Genomic DNA, 16255 nt, shown 5'->3' with positions numbered 1-16255 from the left:
CAGCTTTTGTCTCAGAGTCGGCAGCAGATCTGCACTTTCAATAGTTTAATGTGTGACTGATGAGCTTTACACTGACTGTTGTGCAACATGTTGGTCTAAGGTCGTCATTCAGAAGTGACTCTCTCTGAACAGACTCATAGAACAGATCACTGTCAGAGCAGCTTTGACATTTCAGTGCATTTAATGAAACAAGTGACCAAACAGAGACGTGTTAGTGAGAGTTTGAACAACATTTCCTAATGAAAGGAGAGAAAGGTCAAATGAGGGTTGAATTAAAAACTGACCATGTACCTGTATTTTAATTGAATGCCACACATTTAATCATACTGGATGTGATAAACAGAGTCTCGCTGACGTGTTAGCAGAACATGTTTTCTCTTACATGTTCCTGTTGGCTGAAAAATGCAAATGTTGTTGAACTGGTTTAGTGTCAGTCAGCCTTATCAAATGTTCAGTCCTCACTGGAGGACGAAAGAAAAAAACTCTCCTTGTTTCTAGTTTATGGTGTTTTTATGAGCTGTGGAAGTTAAATTCTTTAAGTAGACGAGAAACAAAGAAAATGTTTAGACATGTTCCTGTTTGCCTACAGACAATGAATTTGTACTGTAGTGAATGAAGAGAGAAAAATGTACCTCTGAAAACATCCTGACACCATCTGCTGGTGACATAATGACATGGCAGCATTTCCTCCTAATAAATCACCCTGTGACAGAGGTGAGTGAAGAAGAAAGAAGATTTTTGACATTGTTGATCAGAGCTGAGACGCCATCACAGGGTGTGAGATCTCTGCTGGAAAACACACGTTTGGATTATTTGAAGCAATCAAGAGACGGGACAGTAACTCGGTGAGTCTTGCTTTTGAAAGACAATTTAGATACCGAGAAGAATGGCTGAAAAAACTGCTCTTTTTGAAAGTTTCCTGAACTGCCATGTGTGTTCAGAGACTTTCAGAGATCCTGTGTCTCTGAGCTGCAGCCACAGCTTCTGTTCAAGCTGCCTGAAGAAAATCTGGGAACAAGCTGAAAACAAAAACTGTCCCATTTGTAAAAGAAAATCATCTAAAGATGATCTTGGGTTGAACTTTGCACTGAAGGAACTGTCTGACTCGTTTGCTGAGAGACAGAAAGCTGGATCATCTGAGCCAGAAATAAAGAAGAAGAAAGAGGAGGTGGTGTGTGATAAACATCCGGAGGTCCCATATTTGTTCTGTAAGGATGAAGATAAAGCTGTGTGTCCTGTCTGTGAGTTATCTCTCCACCAGAGTCACAAGTTGGTTCCTATAGAACAAGCAGTCAGTGACCTGAAGGACCAGCTGAAATCTGACTTAGAGTCTCTACAGGACAAGAGGGACAAACATGAAGAAGTGGAGAAAAAATATGATGGAATGGTTAAACACTCCAAGAAGCAGCTGTTGTCCACAGAGAGGCAGATCACAGCAGAGTTCAACAAGCTCCACCAGTTCCTGAAAGAGGAAGAGGAGTCCAGACTGGCAGCTCTGAGGGAGGAAGAGGAGCAGAAGGGGAAGACTATCAGCAGAGAGATGAAGATGATTCAGGAGAACATCTCCTCTCTGTCAGACAGTATCTCTGCTGTTGAAGAAGACCTGCAGAAACACAACGTGCCCTTCCTCAGCAGTTATAAAGCCACTCAGACCAGAGCCAGAGTCCAGTGCTCACTGTCAGATCCACAGCTGGTCTCAGGAGCGCTGATAGATGTGGCCAAACACCTGGGCAACCTGTCCTTCAGAGTCTGGGAGAAGATGAAGGACAAGGTCCACTTCAGTCCTGTCATTCTGGACCCAAACACTGCAACCTACAATCTTTATCTGTCTGATGATCTGACCAGTGTGAGACGTGGAGACACACACCAGCAGCTTCCTGACAATCCAGAGAGAAACACTAAGTATGTCAATGTTCTGGGCTCTGAGGGCTTCAGCTCAGGGAAACACAGCTGGGAGGTGGAGGTGGGAGACCATCCTCATTGGCTTGTAGGTTTGGCTAAAGAGTCAGTTGACAGGAAGGGAGACCTACAGGTTTCACCAAAATATGGAATCTGGTGTTTAATTCATCACATTGGAAAATACTTTGATGGAGCTGGTAAGACAGTCGGAGTGAAGAAGAGTCTCCAAAGGATCAGAGTCCAGCTGGACTATGACAGGGGGGAAGTGTCCTTCTACGACCCTGAAGACATGACTCACATCTACACTCACAGAGACACTTTCACTGAGAAACTCTTCCCATGGTGCGGTATTGGAGAGGCTGGTGATGCTAAAACTGCTGATATCAAAATCTGTCAAACTGAGATTCTCTGTGATGTTCAGGGAGGGTGGTGAGGTCGAAGTGATTTATTAGGATTTTTATAACAGAGGTGTTTTCTTGTCAGTTAGTTCTTTATAGGAGAGAATCGTGTAATTTCAACATGAAGAAAATATAGAGATTAAGGTTTATGAAAAAAATCAGATTTGATCTCTTTAAGCAGATTACATGATGGAACACATTCCTTGGTTGTTGTAAAATATATTTCCAAAACACAGAATGAGAAACTAAAGCATAAATGGAGGCAGAATAAGTTGTATGAAGCATTCTCACCAAAATGGTGTTTGTGATGTAAATATGCTGCAAGAACTGGGACGAGTAGATTTACTGTCATAATTATATTTCTACGTTTATCTACAGATTTTTTATTTTATGTTCCAAGGACCTACAACCTTAAATTTACATTAAAAAAAGCTATAATTTTAAATTACATAATCACAAAAAGCTTCATTTTACCTTGTTTATTTTTTACATTTCACAATTGCTTCATTGTGTTTCATAGTAAATTTTTTACATGGATATTATTGTTTCCTGCACAGTTTTATAATTGGTTATGTAATTATCTCAGAAATCAGATACACAAATAGAATTATTCAGCACTAAAGATGCTGCCTGTTAGTTTGTGTTACTGTAGCATCTTCATTTAAATTCAGATGTTGTGGATACAGATTGCTAATAAATAAAATACTTTATCATTATTTCCATGTTTCTTTTACATTCTTCCTTTTGTGCTTTTCTATTTTTTTTTATTTTCTGTTGGTGTTAACCAAAAGAAAAACTCCCCTCAGCTGTTTAGTGACATGTAGAAGTACATACAGGTGGTGAGGGACACTGTGTGCACCAACACTGGTGTGCTGCAGTTAGATATTCCTGTCCTCTGTTAGAAGGTGCAGGTGAATGACTATGATGAAGAAACAAATGACTATCCACAGTCTTTTCCAACAAAACTGTCCAGGACTTAAATCCACTTTCAGCAGAACATGTGTAATGTTATCTGTAAATACACTAAAAATAATAATCAATATATGTAATAAGGAATATTAAAGCTGTAAGGTTTTCTCTCCACATCAACATACTGTAGAATGAGTAGAGTGGAGCAGTGGTGGAAGAAGTATTCAGATCCTTTACTTAAGTAAAAGTACTAATACAACACTGTGAAAATACTCCACTACAAGTTAAAGTCCTGCATTCAGAACCGTACTTAGGTAAAAGTATGTATCAGCAAAATGTATTTCAAGTAAAAGTACTCATTGTGCAGTAAAATGTTCCCGTCAGTGTTTTACTATTATATCTGATGTTTCTGGATTAATATTCCTGTTACATTAATGTGTATGATGCATTTTACTGCTGTAGATGTTTAAGGTTGTGTTGATTTTAACTCCTTTATATACTGTTGGGTAGTTTAATCTGCAGCAATGCATCATATTCTATAAGATCGTCATATGTTTGTTTGTAGAGTCGCTGTCCTAAAAAGTCAACTTTTCATGGTGTCAGAAAAACAGCCCAGTCTTCAGCGTTGTGACGATGCATTTTCCAGCTGATCCTAGAGGCTTTTTAAATACTGTAATACAGTGGTTCTCAAACTTTTCTCACCATGTACCACCTCAGAAAATATTTGGCTCTCCAAGGACCACCATTATGACCGATGTTAAAATACAGTAGAGTAGGCCTACCATATATGGCACTTAAACTCTCACACAACTCTCGTACTACTCAAGGGGAAGCCTGTCACACTAGGCCTGCACCATATGAGGAACATCTGCAATGTGCAGTAACACTGTTCAATATTGTGATGACGATATGACTTGCGATAAATATTCAAATATTGAAGTGTGCATATATTAGCTATACATATACATATACTCTATTTGTACTATAACTGGGCTAAATGTTGTTTCTAGAGCAGCAACAGTAATGTCCACAGCAGTAAAGTCACCATATAAACTCCTTAATATCTCACTGGAGACAAATCTAACATGTTAATAAAATAAATCATATTCCTGACATGAAAATACTAAGTGAAGTTTATAAAGACTGAAGAACACAGACATCAGTCAGTATCAGTCCTTCCTCTGTCCTCTGTCCTCTCTCCTCCTGTCCTCCTGTCCTCCTGTCCTCGGCCCTCCTGTCCTCTGTTCTCCTGTCCTCTGCCCTCCTGTCCTCTGTCCTCTGTCCTCTGTCCTCTGACCTCTGTCCTCCTGTCCTCTGCCCTCCTGTCCTCCTGTCCTCTGTCCTCCTGTCCTCCTGTCCTCCTCCCTCGGTCCTCCTGTCCTCTGTCCTCTGTCCTCTGTCCTCTGTCCTCCTCCCTATGTCCACTGTCCTCCTCCCTCTGTCCTCTGTCCTCCTGTCTTCCTGTCCTCTGTCCTCCTGTCCTCTGTTCTCCTGTCCTCTGCCCTCCTGTCCTCTGTCCTCCTGTCCTCCTGTCCTCCTCCCTCGGTCCTCCTGTCCTCTGTCCTCCTGTCCTCCTGTCCTCTGTCCTCCTCCCTATGTCCACTGTCCTCCTCCCTCTGTCCTCTGTCCTCCTGTCTTCCTGTCCTCTGTCCTCTATCCTCCTGTCCTCCTGTCCTCCTGTCCTCTGTCCTCCTCCCTCTGTCCTCTGACCTCTATCCTCCTGTCTTCTGTCCTCCTGTCCTCCTGTCCTCTGTCCTCTGTCCTCTGTCCTCTGTCATCCTCCCTCTGTCCTCTGTCCTCCTGTCCTCCTCCCTCTGTCCTCTGTCCTCCTGTCCTCCTGTCCTCCTGTCCTCCTGTCCTCTGTCCTCTGTCCTCCTCCCTCTGTCCTCTGTCCTCCTGTCCTCCTCCCTCTGTCCTCTGTCCTCCTGTCCTCCTGTCCTCCTGTCCTCCTGTCCTCTGTCCTCTGTCCTCCTCCCTCTGTCCTCTGTCCTCTGTCCTCTGTCCTCCTCCCTCTGTCCTCTGTCCTCTGTCCTCCTCCCTCTGTCCTCTGCTGCAGTAACACTAGGTCTGATAGAGTGAAGAGGATCTGTTTGGTTTCAGTCAGCTGATGAGTTAACTAGTGAGAGATGTGACAAACTGACCTAAACAGTGAGACTACACAGCCTACTGCAGCTTTAGCTTCAGCTGGTGTAGCCGAGGGTTTATGAGGGTTTATTTGGGTTTATGATACTTTATGAAGATGATAAATTAATAACACACAGAGGCTCACAGTCTGCAGCACATCACCGATTCACGTCTTCCGTTCCTTCACAATAAACTCCCCTGACACTGATACACTGGATCACTGCTGACCAGGGAACTGAAGTCAGTCACAACTCAACTCAATAACTTACACGTGTTTACAGTCAGCTGTCAGCCGTCGAGCTAACTGTGTCTGTCTATAGAGAGACTGCAGACAGAGCAGATTGAAACGCTGCTGTATTCCTCCATGTTTAACAGTCTCATCATGTTTATGCTTGTTGAACAGGTGTCATAGTAACGTGTCTTGGCTTTACACATGCAAAGTTTTATTGAACTCACAGTAACGAGTAGTTGTAGCCGTCTCTGATCAGCAGAGGAGAAGTGTTAACCATCCCTAAATATAATGATTGTTCTTATTCATCGTGTTCCAGACAGCCTTTTGAGATGTGTTTATCGCTCATGTTCATATGATGACGATGAAAAATACGATTTATGGGTCAGCCCTATTTCTTATTGATTTTAAAAAATATATTTTAAAGATTCCTCCTTGTACCACTACAGAGAGCTCCCGTACCACCAGTGGTACACGTACCACAGTTTGAGAACCACTGCATTAGATAATGCCTCATTTAAAAATGTAAACATAACATTTCAGCAAACTTGTAATACAAAAAATAATTACCTTAATATAAATAATCAGCTGTGGAAGCTTCATGTCGATATCTATCAGTTACATTTTTTACCCTATCCACCTGTAGTGTCTCTCGACAGAGAATCTCTTTTTTGTTGACCTCCAGTGGTGAAAGTTGATGTTGAATTTGTGATGAAGCAGATGGATTATAGTTACTCTCGCTCTGTCCTACTGTCTTACTGTCCTCCTGTCCTCTGTCCTCCTCCCTCCATCCTCTGCCCTCCTGTCCTCTGTCCTCCTCCCTCCATCCTCTGCCCTCCTGTCCTCTGTCCCTCTGTCCTCCTGTCCTCTGCCCTCCTGTCCTCTGCCCTCTGTCCTCCTGTCCTCATGTCTTCTGCCCTGCTGTCCTCTGCCCTCATGTCCTCTGTCCTCCTGTCCTCTGCCCTCCTGTCCTCCTGTCCTCCTCCCTCTGTCCTCTGTCCTCCTCCCTCTGTCCTCCTGTCCTCTGTCCTCCTCCCTCCTCCCTCTGCCCTCCTGTCCTCTGTCCCTCTGTCCTCCTGTCCTCCTGCCCTCTGTCCTCCTGTCCTCATGTCTTCTGCCCTGCTGTCCTCTGCCCTCATGTCCTCTGCCCTCCTGTCCTCCTGTCCTCTGTCCTGCTGTCCTCTGTCCTCCTTTCCTCCTGTCCTCTGTCCTCCTGTCCTCTGCCCTCTGTCCTCCTGTCCTCATGTCCTCTGCCCTGCTGTCCTCCGTCCTCCTGTCCTCCTCCCTCTGTCCTCTGTCCTCCTGTCCTCCTCCCTCTGTCCGTCCTCTGTCCTCCTCCCTCTGTCCTCCTGTCCTCTGTCCCTCTGTCCTCCTGTCCTCTGCCCTCCTGTCCTCTGCCCTCTGTCCTCATGTCTTCTGCCCTGCTGTCCTCTGCCCTCATGTCCTCTGTCCTCCTGTCCTCCTGTCCTCTGCCCTCCTGTCCTCCTGTCCTCTGTCCTGCTGTCCTCTGCCCTCATGTCCTCTGCCCTCCTGTCCTCCTGTCCTCTGTCCTGCTGTCCTCTGTCCTCCTTTCCTCCTGTCCTCTGTCCTCCTGTCCTCTGCCCTCTGTCCTCCTGTCCTCATGTCCTCTGCCCTGCTGTCCTCCGTCCTCCTGTCCTCCTCCCTCTGTCCTCTGTCCTCCTGTCCTCCTCCCTCTGTCCGTCCTCTGTCCTCCTCCCTCTGTCCTCCTGTCCTCTGTCCCTCTGTCCTCCTGTCCTCTGCCCTCCTGTCCTCTGCCCTCTGTCCTCATGTCTTCTGCCCTGCTGTCCTCTGCCCTCATGTCCTCTGTCCTCCTGTCCTCCTGTCCTCTGCCCTCCTGTCCTCCTGTCCTCTGTCCTGCTGTCCTCTGTCCTCCTTTCCTCCTGTCCTCTGTCCTCCTGTCCTCTGCCCTCCTGTCCTCATGTCCTCTGCCCTGCTGTCCTCCGTCCTCCTGTCCTCTGTCCTCCTGTCCTCCTCCCTCTGTCCTCCTCCCTCTGTCCTCCTGTCCTCTGTCCTCCTCCCTCTGTCCTTCTGTCCTCTGCCCTCCTGTCGTCTTGTCCTCTGTCCTCCTATCCTCTGTCCTCCAGTCCTCTTGTCCTCTGTCCTCCTGTCCTCTTTCCTCCTCCCTCTGTCCTAAAAAGTGTGATATTTAGTGTGCATGGACAAAGTAGTCACCTAAATGATGACGTAAACAAATATTTCCAGTATTTGCATGTTGGATGTTGCAGAATAACTGTTCTGATTCAGCTCCATTTTCCAGTAGGACTTATACCTTCTTGCTTTTCGGCTTTTTTCAGATACTGGATGACTGACGGCTTTCATATTGTATTTTCCACATTTTATATTTATATACAGTACAGTACATTTTCACAGATGGGCCTTCACACATTCAGTTACAGTTGTGTGTGGACATAAATTCCCTTTCTTTTTCTCCACAAGGGGGCAACCAAGCCTGCACCTTTCCCTGCAGGCTGCCCAGCATGTTCAACAGAAGTCAGTTTATTTCCACCAACTGTCTGTTTGTGAGTAAAACATAATGTAAAAAAATAAAAAAAACTGTGCATATAAAGTGCTGTGAAGTAAATCAACTTTAATGTTGTTGGTTGTTTCTTCATGCATCATTATTACCTGATTATCCCTGAAAAGAAATACTGTAACTAGGTTATATATGATTATGATCTGGCACAATCGTACATACCTTAAGAAAGAACAGCTATTTAGTTTAGGCCTTCCAAGGTATTGGAAGCTGTGAGCTGTGTTCTGCGCTCTCCGAGTGACATTCTAGTTTACAGTAGTTTTGAGGGTTTTTTCAATGAAAATAAATAAAGTGAAAATCAGATTAAAACATTTCTAAAGTTGTTGATCTTCAGGACTGTCACTTAATATTCGTGTGACCCTAAACAGAAACTTCTTCCAACTTCTATGGAGAAACAAAACACTGCACATCACAAGGAGGTATAAATGTTTGAGCTCAAAGGTCCTGCAATAATAATAAAAAAAAAAAAAAAGAACAAAGTCCAAAGATAGTGGGGTCTGTAATCAGTCATGAACAGGAGCACTGATCAAATATATGGTATGTAAAAGAGGCACATACATATAATGTACACATATAATGAATACATGAAACATCAGATGCAACATTTTGGAGGGATAAAAATGTTCTGCAGTGTTTATTTCTCACACAAGAGGGAAACAGACGGGTTAAAGGATGAACTTGAAAGTTTTCCAGGTTCTGAAGTACAGGTTGAAACGTAATCTGTTATCTGCTGGTAATAAAAGACAGATGACTGCATTTACTACCGTTATTGATTAACTAATGAAAGAGGTTGGTGAAGTTGTAAGCACATTCTGGCATTGTTGAACAGAGAAACAACTCCATTACACTGGGAGAGATCTCTATCGAACAATGCACATCATATTCGATAAGGTCGTCATATGTTTGTTTGTAGCGTCGCTGTCCTAAAAAGCCAACTTTTCATGGTGTCAGAAAAACAGACCAGTTTTCAGCGTTGTGACGATGCATTTTCCAGCTGATCCAAGAGGCTTTTTAAATAGTCTATTTAGCTTAAGAAGTACTGTAGGAGAAATGTCTCAACCCATAAAGGAACATTTCATCCTTCAGTTTATCACAAACATTCAAAATCAACACATACAGTACATGGTTTTCAGGAAGACAAACTGTAATCTGAAAAGTAATTAAAGCTGTCAGACAAATGTAGTGGAGGAATTAGTACAATATTTCCCTCTGAGATGTAGTGGACTAGAAGTATAAAGTTGCATGAAATGGAAGTACTCAAGTAAAGAACAAGTACAACAAGAACAAGGTTGTACTTAAGTACAGTAATTGAGTAAATGCACCACTGGAGTGATGAATAAATATACATGGTGCAGGATACATATGCGAGAATGGTAAAACACTGATGCAACAATCACAATCTGGTGCAAAAGTGCTGATTAGTTATAACACAAATTGATCCAGTATTTAAGAGTATAGTAGCAAAGTAACACGACCACACAGACTGAGGAATGTACCATGCCTTGTGCTGCCTTGAGGTCTCCAGTGCTAGCTTTAAATAGTGCTAACTGTGAGATGGATTCACTTTATGTTTAGCAATAACTGCAATGTTTGGGACATAACCATACAACCATTTAACCAGCCAACTTACAGTTTCATGCACGCATACATACACATGTCCACAGAGAAAAGACCCCCTGACCTGTCAGTAGTCAGCTCAACACTGTGGATGCTCACCTCTCTGACCTCTGTGACCTCTGTGAGATGTCTCCTTTCCAAATGAATCACCCGGAGCTTGTCAGGCTTGTGGTAACAGCTGGTTTATTCCACATCTGCATTTATGACAAAGGACACAGAGTAGAAAGGGTCGTCTCTTTTGGACAAACAGCACATGTCTAGTAGTAAATCCTCTGTTGCTTTGACATTACAGTACGGTTCCATTTTATTAAATGTATACTCTGCACAATACATTGACACAATGGTCGTATAGTGGGTTTATATTAATGTAAATAAAATAAATGAAACAAACAGAAACTGTCCCTCTCTTAAATTTCATACAGAAAATATAAACAAATATATTTATACAGCTTTCTCACATCAGACTGTTACCTTTTTTTAGTATTTAACATTTTTTAATAGCAATTATGTAATTTAATTACATAAAAAAACACAGACAGTAACGTTACACCATAGAAAATACCTAATCAGCATGTTTAAAATATTGCCACACTCTATAAAGCGACATACTATAACATACCTGCTGTGGATAAACAGAGCATGCTCTGTCTGATCATCAACCAAATATCTGCTGCCTGAAAAGTGACGGTGGACAAATGGTGAGTAGTGAGTGATTCAATGACAATAATTCATGTGGTACTTACAGTAGAAAGGTGTTGTACAGTCAGTGGTGGAAGAAGTACTCAGATCTTTTACTTGAGTAAAAGTAGCAACATCACAGTGTAGAGATATTTTTACAAGTAACAGTCAAAACTTTACAAAAATAAAAATACAAAAGTATTAACATCAAAATAGACCTAAAGGACCAAAAGTAGAAGTATTCATTCCCCTAAATGGTTCATTTTGAGCATGATGTATGTTATTGGATTATAATTATTGATGCATTATGTGTTCATCACTTTAATTTTGCAGCTGGTTAACATGAAGCTCATTTTAATTGCTTTATATACTGCTGGGTAGCTTGTGAATTTCCCCGGGGATCAAAAAAGTCTAATTTCATCATTACCTATAATAATACATCATAATTTATTTATTGATTGTATTTTATACATGGTATAAAGTAAATTTAGTGTGGTAAAAAGTACAATATTTGCCTCTGACTTGTTCTATAATATTTTAGTAAATGTACTTAGTTACTTTACTCCACTGTGTACAGTACATTAACAGTCTGTGCAGCTTTTGTCTCAGAGTCGGCAGCAGATCTGCACTTTCAATAGTTTAATGTGTGACTGACGAGCTTTACACTGACTGTTGTGCAACATGTTGGTCTAATGTCGTCATTCAGAAGTGACTTTCTCTCTGAACAGACTCATAAAACAGATCACTGTCAGAGCAGCTTTGACATTTCAGTGCATTTAATGAAACAAGTGACCAAACAGAGACGTGTTAGTGAGAGTTTGAACAACATTTCCTAATGAAAGGAGAGAAAGGTCAAATGAGGGTTGAATTAAAAACTGACCATGTACCTGTATTTTAATTGAATGCCAAACATTTAATCATACTGGATGTAATAAACAGAGTCTCACTGACGTGTTAGCAGAACATGTTTTCTCTTGTTCCTGTTGGCTGAAAAATGAAAAATGATGTTAAACTGGTTTAGTGTCAGTCAGCCTCATCAAATGTTCAGTCCTCACTGGAGGACGAAAGAAAAAAACTCTCCTTATTTTCTAGTTCAGGTTTTTTTAGGAGCTGTAGAAGTTAAATTCTTTATTTAGTAGACAAGAAAAAAAAAGAAATGTTAAGACCTATAATTTGCCTACAGACAATGAATTTGTACTGTAGTGAATGAAGAGAGAAAATGTACCTCTGAAAACATCCTGACATCATCTGCTGGTGACATAATGACATGGCAGCATTTCCTCCTAATAATTCACCCTGTGACAGAGGGAAGTGTAAATGAAAGAAGATTTTTGACATTGTTGATCAGAGCTGAGACGCCATCACAGGGTGTGAGATCTCTGCTGGAAAACACACGTTTGGATTATTTGAAGCAATCAAGAGACGGTACAGTAACTCGGTGAGTCTTGCTTTTGAAAGACAATTTAGATACCAAGACAAATGGCTGAGAGAGCTCTTCTTGAAAGTTTCCTGAACTGCCATGTGTGTTCAGAGACTTTCAGAGATCCTGTGTCTCTGAGCTGCAACCACAGCTTCTGTTCAAGCTGCCTGAAGAAATTCTGGGAAGAAGCTGAAAACAAAAACTGTCCCAAATGTAAAACAAAGTCCTCAAAGGGTTTTCCAGGAGTGAACTTTGAACTGAAGGAACTGTCTGACTCGTTTGCTGGGAGACAGAAAGCTGGATCATCTGTGCCAGAAAAAGAAGAGAAGAAGGTGGAGGTGGTGTGTAAACATCAAGAAGAGCCTAAACTTTTCTGTAAGGATGAAGAGAGAGCTGTGTGTCCTGTCTGTGAGTTTTCTCTCCACCAGAGTCACAAGGTGGTTCCTGTAGAACAAGCAGTCAGTGACCTGAAGGACCAGCTGAAATCTGACTTAGAGTCTCTACAGGACAAGAGGGACAAACACAAACAAGTAGAGAAAACATACAATAAAGTTGTTAAACACTCCAAGAAGCAGCTGTTGTCCACAGAGAGGCAGATCAGAGCAGAGTTCAACAAGCTCCGCCAGTTCCTGAAAGAGGAAGAGGAGTCCAGACTGGCAGCTCTGAGGGAGGAAGAGGAGCAGAAGGGGAAGACTATCAGCAGAGAGATGAAGATGATTCAGGAGCACATCTCCTCTCTGTCAGACAGTATCTCTGCTGTTGAAGAAGACCTGCAGAAACACAACGTGCCCTTCCTCAGCAGTTATAAAGCCACTCAGACCAGAGCCAGAGTCCAGTGCTCACTGTCAGATCCACAGCTGGTCTCAGGAGCGCTGATAGATGTGGCCAAACACCTGGGCAACCTGTCCTTCAGAGTCTGGGAGAAGATGAAGGACATGGTCCACTTCAGTCCTGTCATTCTGGACCCAAACACTGCAACCTACAATCTCTATCTGTCTGATGATCTGACCAGTGTGAGACATGGAGACACAATCCAGCAGCTTCCTGACAATCCAGAGAGATTCACTGAGTATGTCAATGTTCTGGGCTCTGAGGGCTTCAGCTCAGGGAAACACAGCTGGGAGGTGGAGGTGGGAGACCATCCTCATTGGCTTGTAGGTTTGGCTAAAGAGTCAGTTGACAGGAAGGGAGACCTACAGGTTTCACCAAAATATGGAATCTGGTGTTTAATTCATCACAGTGGAAAATACATTGATGGAGCTGGTAAGACAGTCGGAGTGAAGAAGAGTCTCCAAAGGATCAGAGTCCAGCTGGACTATGACAGCGGGGAAGTGTCCTTCTACGACCCTGAAGACATGACTCCCATCTACACTCTAAGAGATACTTTCACTGAGAAACTCTTCCCATGGTTCGGTATTGGAGAGGCTGGTGATGCTAAAACTGCTGATATCAAAATCTGCCAAACTGAGATTCTCTGTGATGTTCAGGGAGGGTGGTGAGGTCGAAGTGATTTATTAGGATTTTTATAACAGAAGTGATTTTTCTTGTCAGTTAGTTCTTTATAGGAGAGAATCGTGTAATTTCAAAGTACATGAAGAAAATATAGAGATTAAAGAAAAAATCTGATTTGATCTCTTTAAGCAAATTACATGATGGAACACATTCCTTGGTTGTAAAATATATTTCCAAAGCACAGAATGAGAAACTAAAGCATAAATGGAGGCAGAATAAGTTGTGTGAAGCATTCTCGCCAAAATGGTGTTTGTGATGTAAATATGCTGCAAGAACTGGGACGAGTAGATTTACTGTCATAATTATATTTTTACGTTTATCTACAGATTTTTTATTCTATTTTCCAAGGACCTACAACCTTAAATTTACATTAAAAAAAAAGCTATAATTTTAAATTGCATAATCACAAAAAACTTAATTTTACCTTGTTTATTTTTTACATTTCACAATTGCTTCATTGTGTTTCATAGTAACTGGTTACTTTCATAGATAAACGCTTCAGTTCCTTCACTTGTTTTATGTGCAAACAAATCAGTTTAGCAGTGATGATGCAGAATTACATTCTATTCATTTTATATCATTTTGAACAAATATTTTCAGAGTCAACATACCAAATAATACAGTTGATAGTGTTGATTTATGGGTATAATTTTCATTCTGTTTAGTTCCACAAGGTGGAGACAAAGTACGCTTTATTTTTTACAGGCTGGCGAAGATTTTGATCATTTTATTTCCACTTTGTCACATTTTTTAAATTGATATTATTGTTTGCTGCACAGTTTTGTAATTGTTCATGTAATTATCTCAGAAATCAGATACACAAATATAATTATTCAGCACTAAAGAGGCTGCCTGTTATTTTGTGTTACTGTAGCATCTTCATTTAAATTCAGATGTTGAGGATACAGATTGCTAATAAATAAAATACTTTATCGTTATTTCCATGTTTCTTTTACATTCTTCCTTCTGTGCTTTTCTAATTTTTTTATTTTCTGTTGGTGTTAACCAAAAGAAAAACTCCACTCAGCTGTTTAGTGACATGTAGAAGTACATACAGGTGGTGAGGGACACTGTGTGCACCAACACTGGTGTGCTGCAGTTAGATATTCCTGTCCTCTGTTAGAAGGTGCAGGTGACTGACTATGATGAAGAAACAAATGACTATCCACAGTCTTTTCCAACAAAACTGTCCAGGACTTAAATCCACTTTCAGCAGAACATGTGTAATGTTATCTGTAAATACACTAAAAATAATAATCAATATATGTAATAAGGAATATTAAAGCTGTAAGGTTTTCTCTCCACATCAACATACTGTAGAATGAGTAGAGTGGAGCAGTGGTGGAAGAAGTATTCAGAGCCTTTACTTAAGTAAAAGTACTAATACAACACTGTGAAAATACTCCACTACAACTTAAAGTCCTGCATTCAGAACCGTACTTAGGTAAAAGTATGTATCAGCAAAATGTACTTCAAGTAAAAGTACTTATTGTGCAGTAAAATGTTCACGTCAGTGTTTTACTATTATATCTGATGTTTCTGGATTAATATTCCTGCTACATTAATGTATATGATGCATTTTACTGCTGTAGATGTTTAAGACTGTGTTGATTTTAACTCCTTTATATACTGTTGGGTAGTTTAATCTGCAGCAATGCATCATATTCTATAAGATCGTCATATGTTTGTTTGTAGCGTCGCTGTCCTAAAAAGTCAACTTTTCATGGTGTCAGAAAAACAGACCAGTGTTCAGCGTTGTGACGATGCATTTTCCAGCTGATCCTAGAGGCTTTTTAAATAGTCTATTTAGCTTAAGAAGTACTGTAGGAGAAATGTCTCAACCCATAAAGGAACATTTCATCCTTCAGTTTATCACAAACATTCAAAATCAACACATCTGGAGATACAGCACATGGTTTTCAGGAAGAAAAAATGTAATCTGAAAAGTAACTGAAGCTGTCAGACAAATGTAGTGGAGGAATTAGTACAATATTTCTCACTGAGATGTAGTGGACTAGAAGTATAAAGTTACATGAAATGGAAGTACTCAAGTAAAGAACAAGTACAACAAGAACAAGTTTGTTCTTAAGTACAGTTATTGAGTAAATGCACCACTGGAGTGATGAATAAATATACATGGTGAAGGATACATATGCGAGAATGGTAAAACACTGATGCAACAATCACAATCTGATGCAAAAGTGCTGATTAGTTATAACACAAATTGATCCAGTATTTAAGAGTATAGTAGCAAAGTAACACGACCACACAGACTGAGGAATGTACCATGCCTTGTGCTGCCTTGAGGTCTCCAGTGCTAGCTTTAAATAGTACTAACTGTGAGCTGGATTCACTTTATGTTTAGCAATAACTGCAATGTTTGGGACATAACCATACAACCATTTAACCAGCCAACTTACAGTTTCATGCACGCATACATACACATGTCCACAGAGAAAAGACCCTCCTCCGCCTCAAGTTAGTATGAAATGGTTGATACCAATGGATTCCTTGCGTTTTTATAGTTTCATATGATACCAGTATCTTCACTCTAGCTTTAAAAATGAGTCCATACAACTGGAAAATCACAAGTTGCGTTAAAGCGTTAAAGCAATTAGTGGAGTTAAAGCAAATTTGTGTTAATACGTTATTATTGTGTTAACTTTGACAGATATACATAAATCAAGATATAAAATGACTAATCCAAAGCTAGTAGAGTTGAATCATATCGCCCACCTTGAACATACAGTGTGTATATTCCTCACACTACATATATTTCTCCTAATATCTCTGCTTCCATGTGTCGCTCCAGGTTTTGTCCAAAGCGGTTGGACGTGCCAATACTCCATCCTGTTCCGGATGCTGATGCAGGTGATCATGTGGATGTTTTTTGTGCCGTGTGAGATTGGAGCTCA

At 41.1% G+C, this 16255-nt stretch overlaps 2 protein-coding genes across 2 annotated transcripts in view; both read left to right on the top strand.

Annotated features, from left to right (window-relative positions):
- Nucleotides 1–14278, top strand: part of LOC141769645 (zinc-binding protein A33-like) — a 32011-nt gene extending 17733 nt beyond the window's left edge. The window contains exon 2 of the mRNA XM_074638938.1: nucleotides 13364–14278. The gene's annotated coding sequence lies outside the window, so the exon portion shown is untranslated. The remainder of the gene's footprint in view (nucleotides 1–13363) is intronic.
- On the top strand, nucleotides 887–2404 carry LOC141769644 (zinc-binding protein A33-like). The gene has a single exon (XM_074638937.1). The coding sequence runs from the start codon at nucleotides 887–889 to the stop codon at nucleotides 2330–2332; it is 1446 nt and encodes a 481-aa protein (XP_074495038.1). The 3' UTR covers nucleotides 2333–2404.
- Nucleotides 14279–16255: the final 1977 nt, after the last annotated feature.

The sequence above is a fragment of the Sebastes fasciatus genome, chromosome 6 (genome assembly GCF_043250625.1).
Source record: "Sebastes fasciatus isolate fSebFas1 chromosome 6, fSebFas1.pri, whole genome shotgun sequence".
Taxonomy (NCBI): Eukaryota; Metazoa; Chordata; class Actinopteri; order Perciformes; family Sebastidae; genus Sebastes; species Sebastes fasciatus.
The sequence above is the reverse complement of the archived record's forward strand: the minus strand, read 5'-3'. Positions and strand labels throughout refer to the sequence as shown.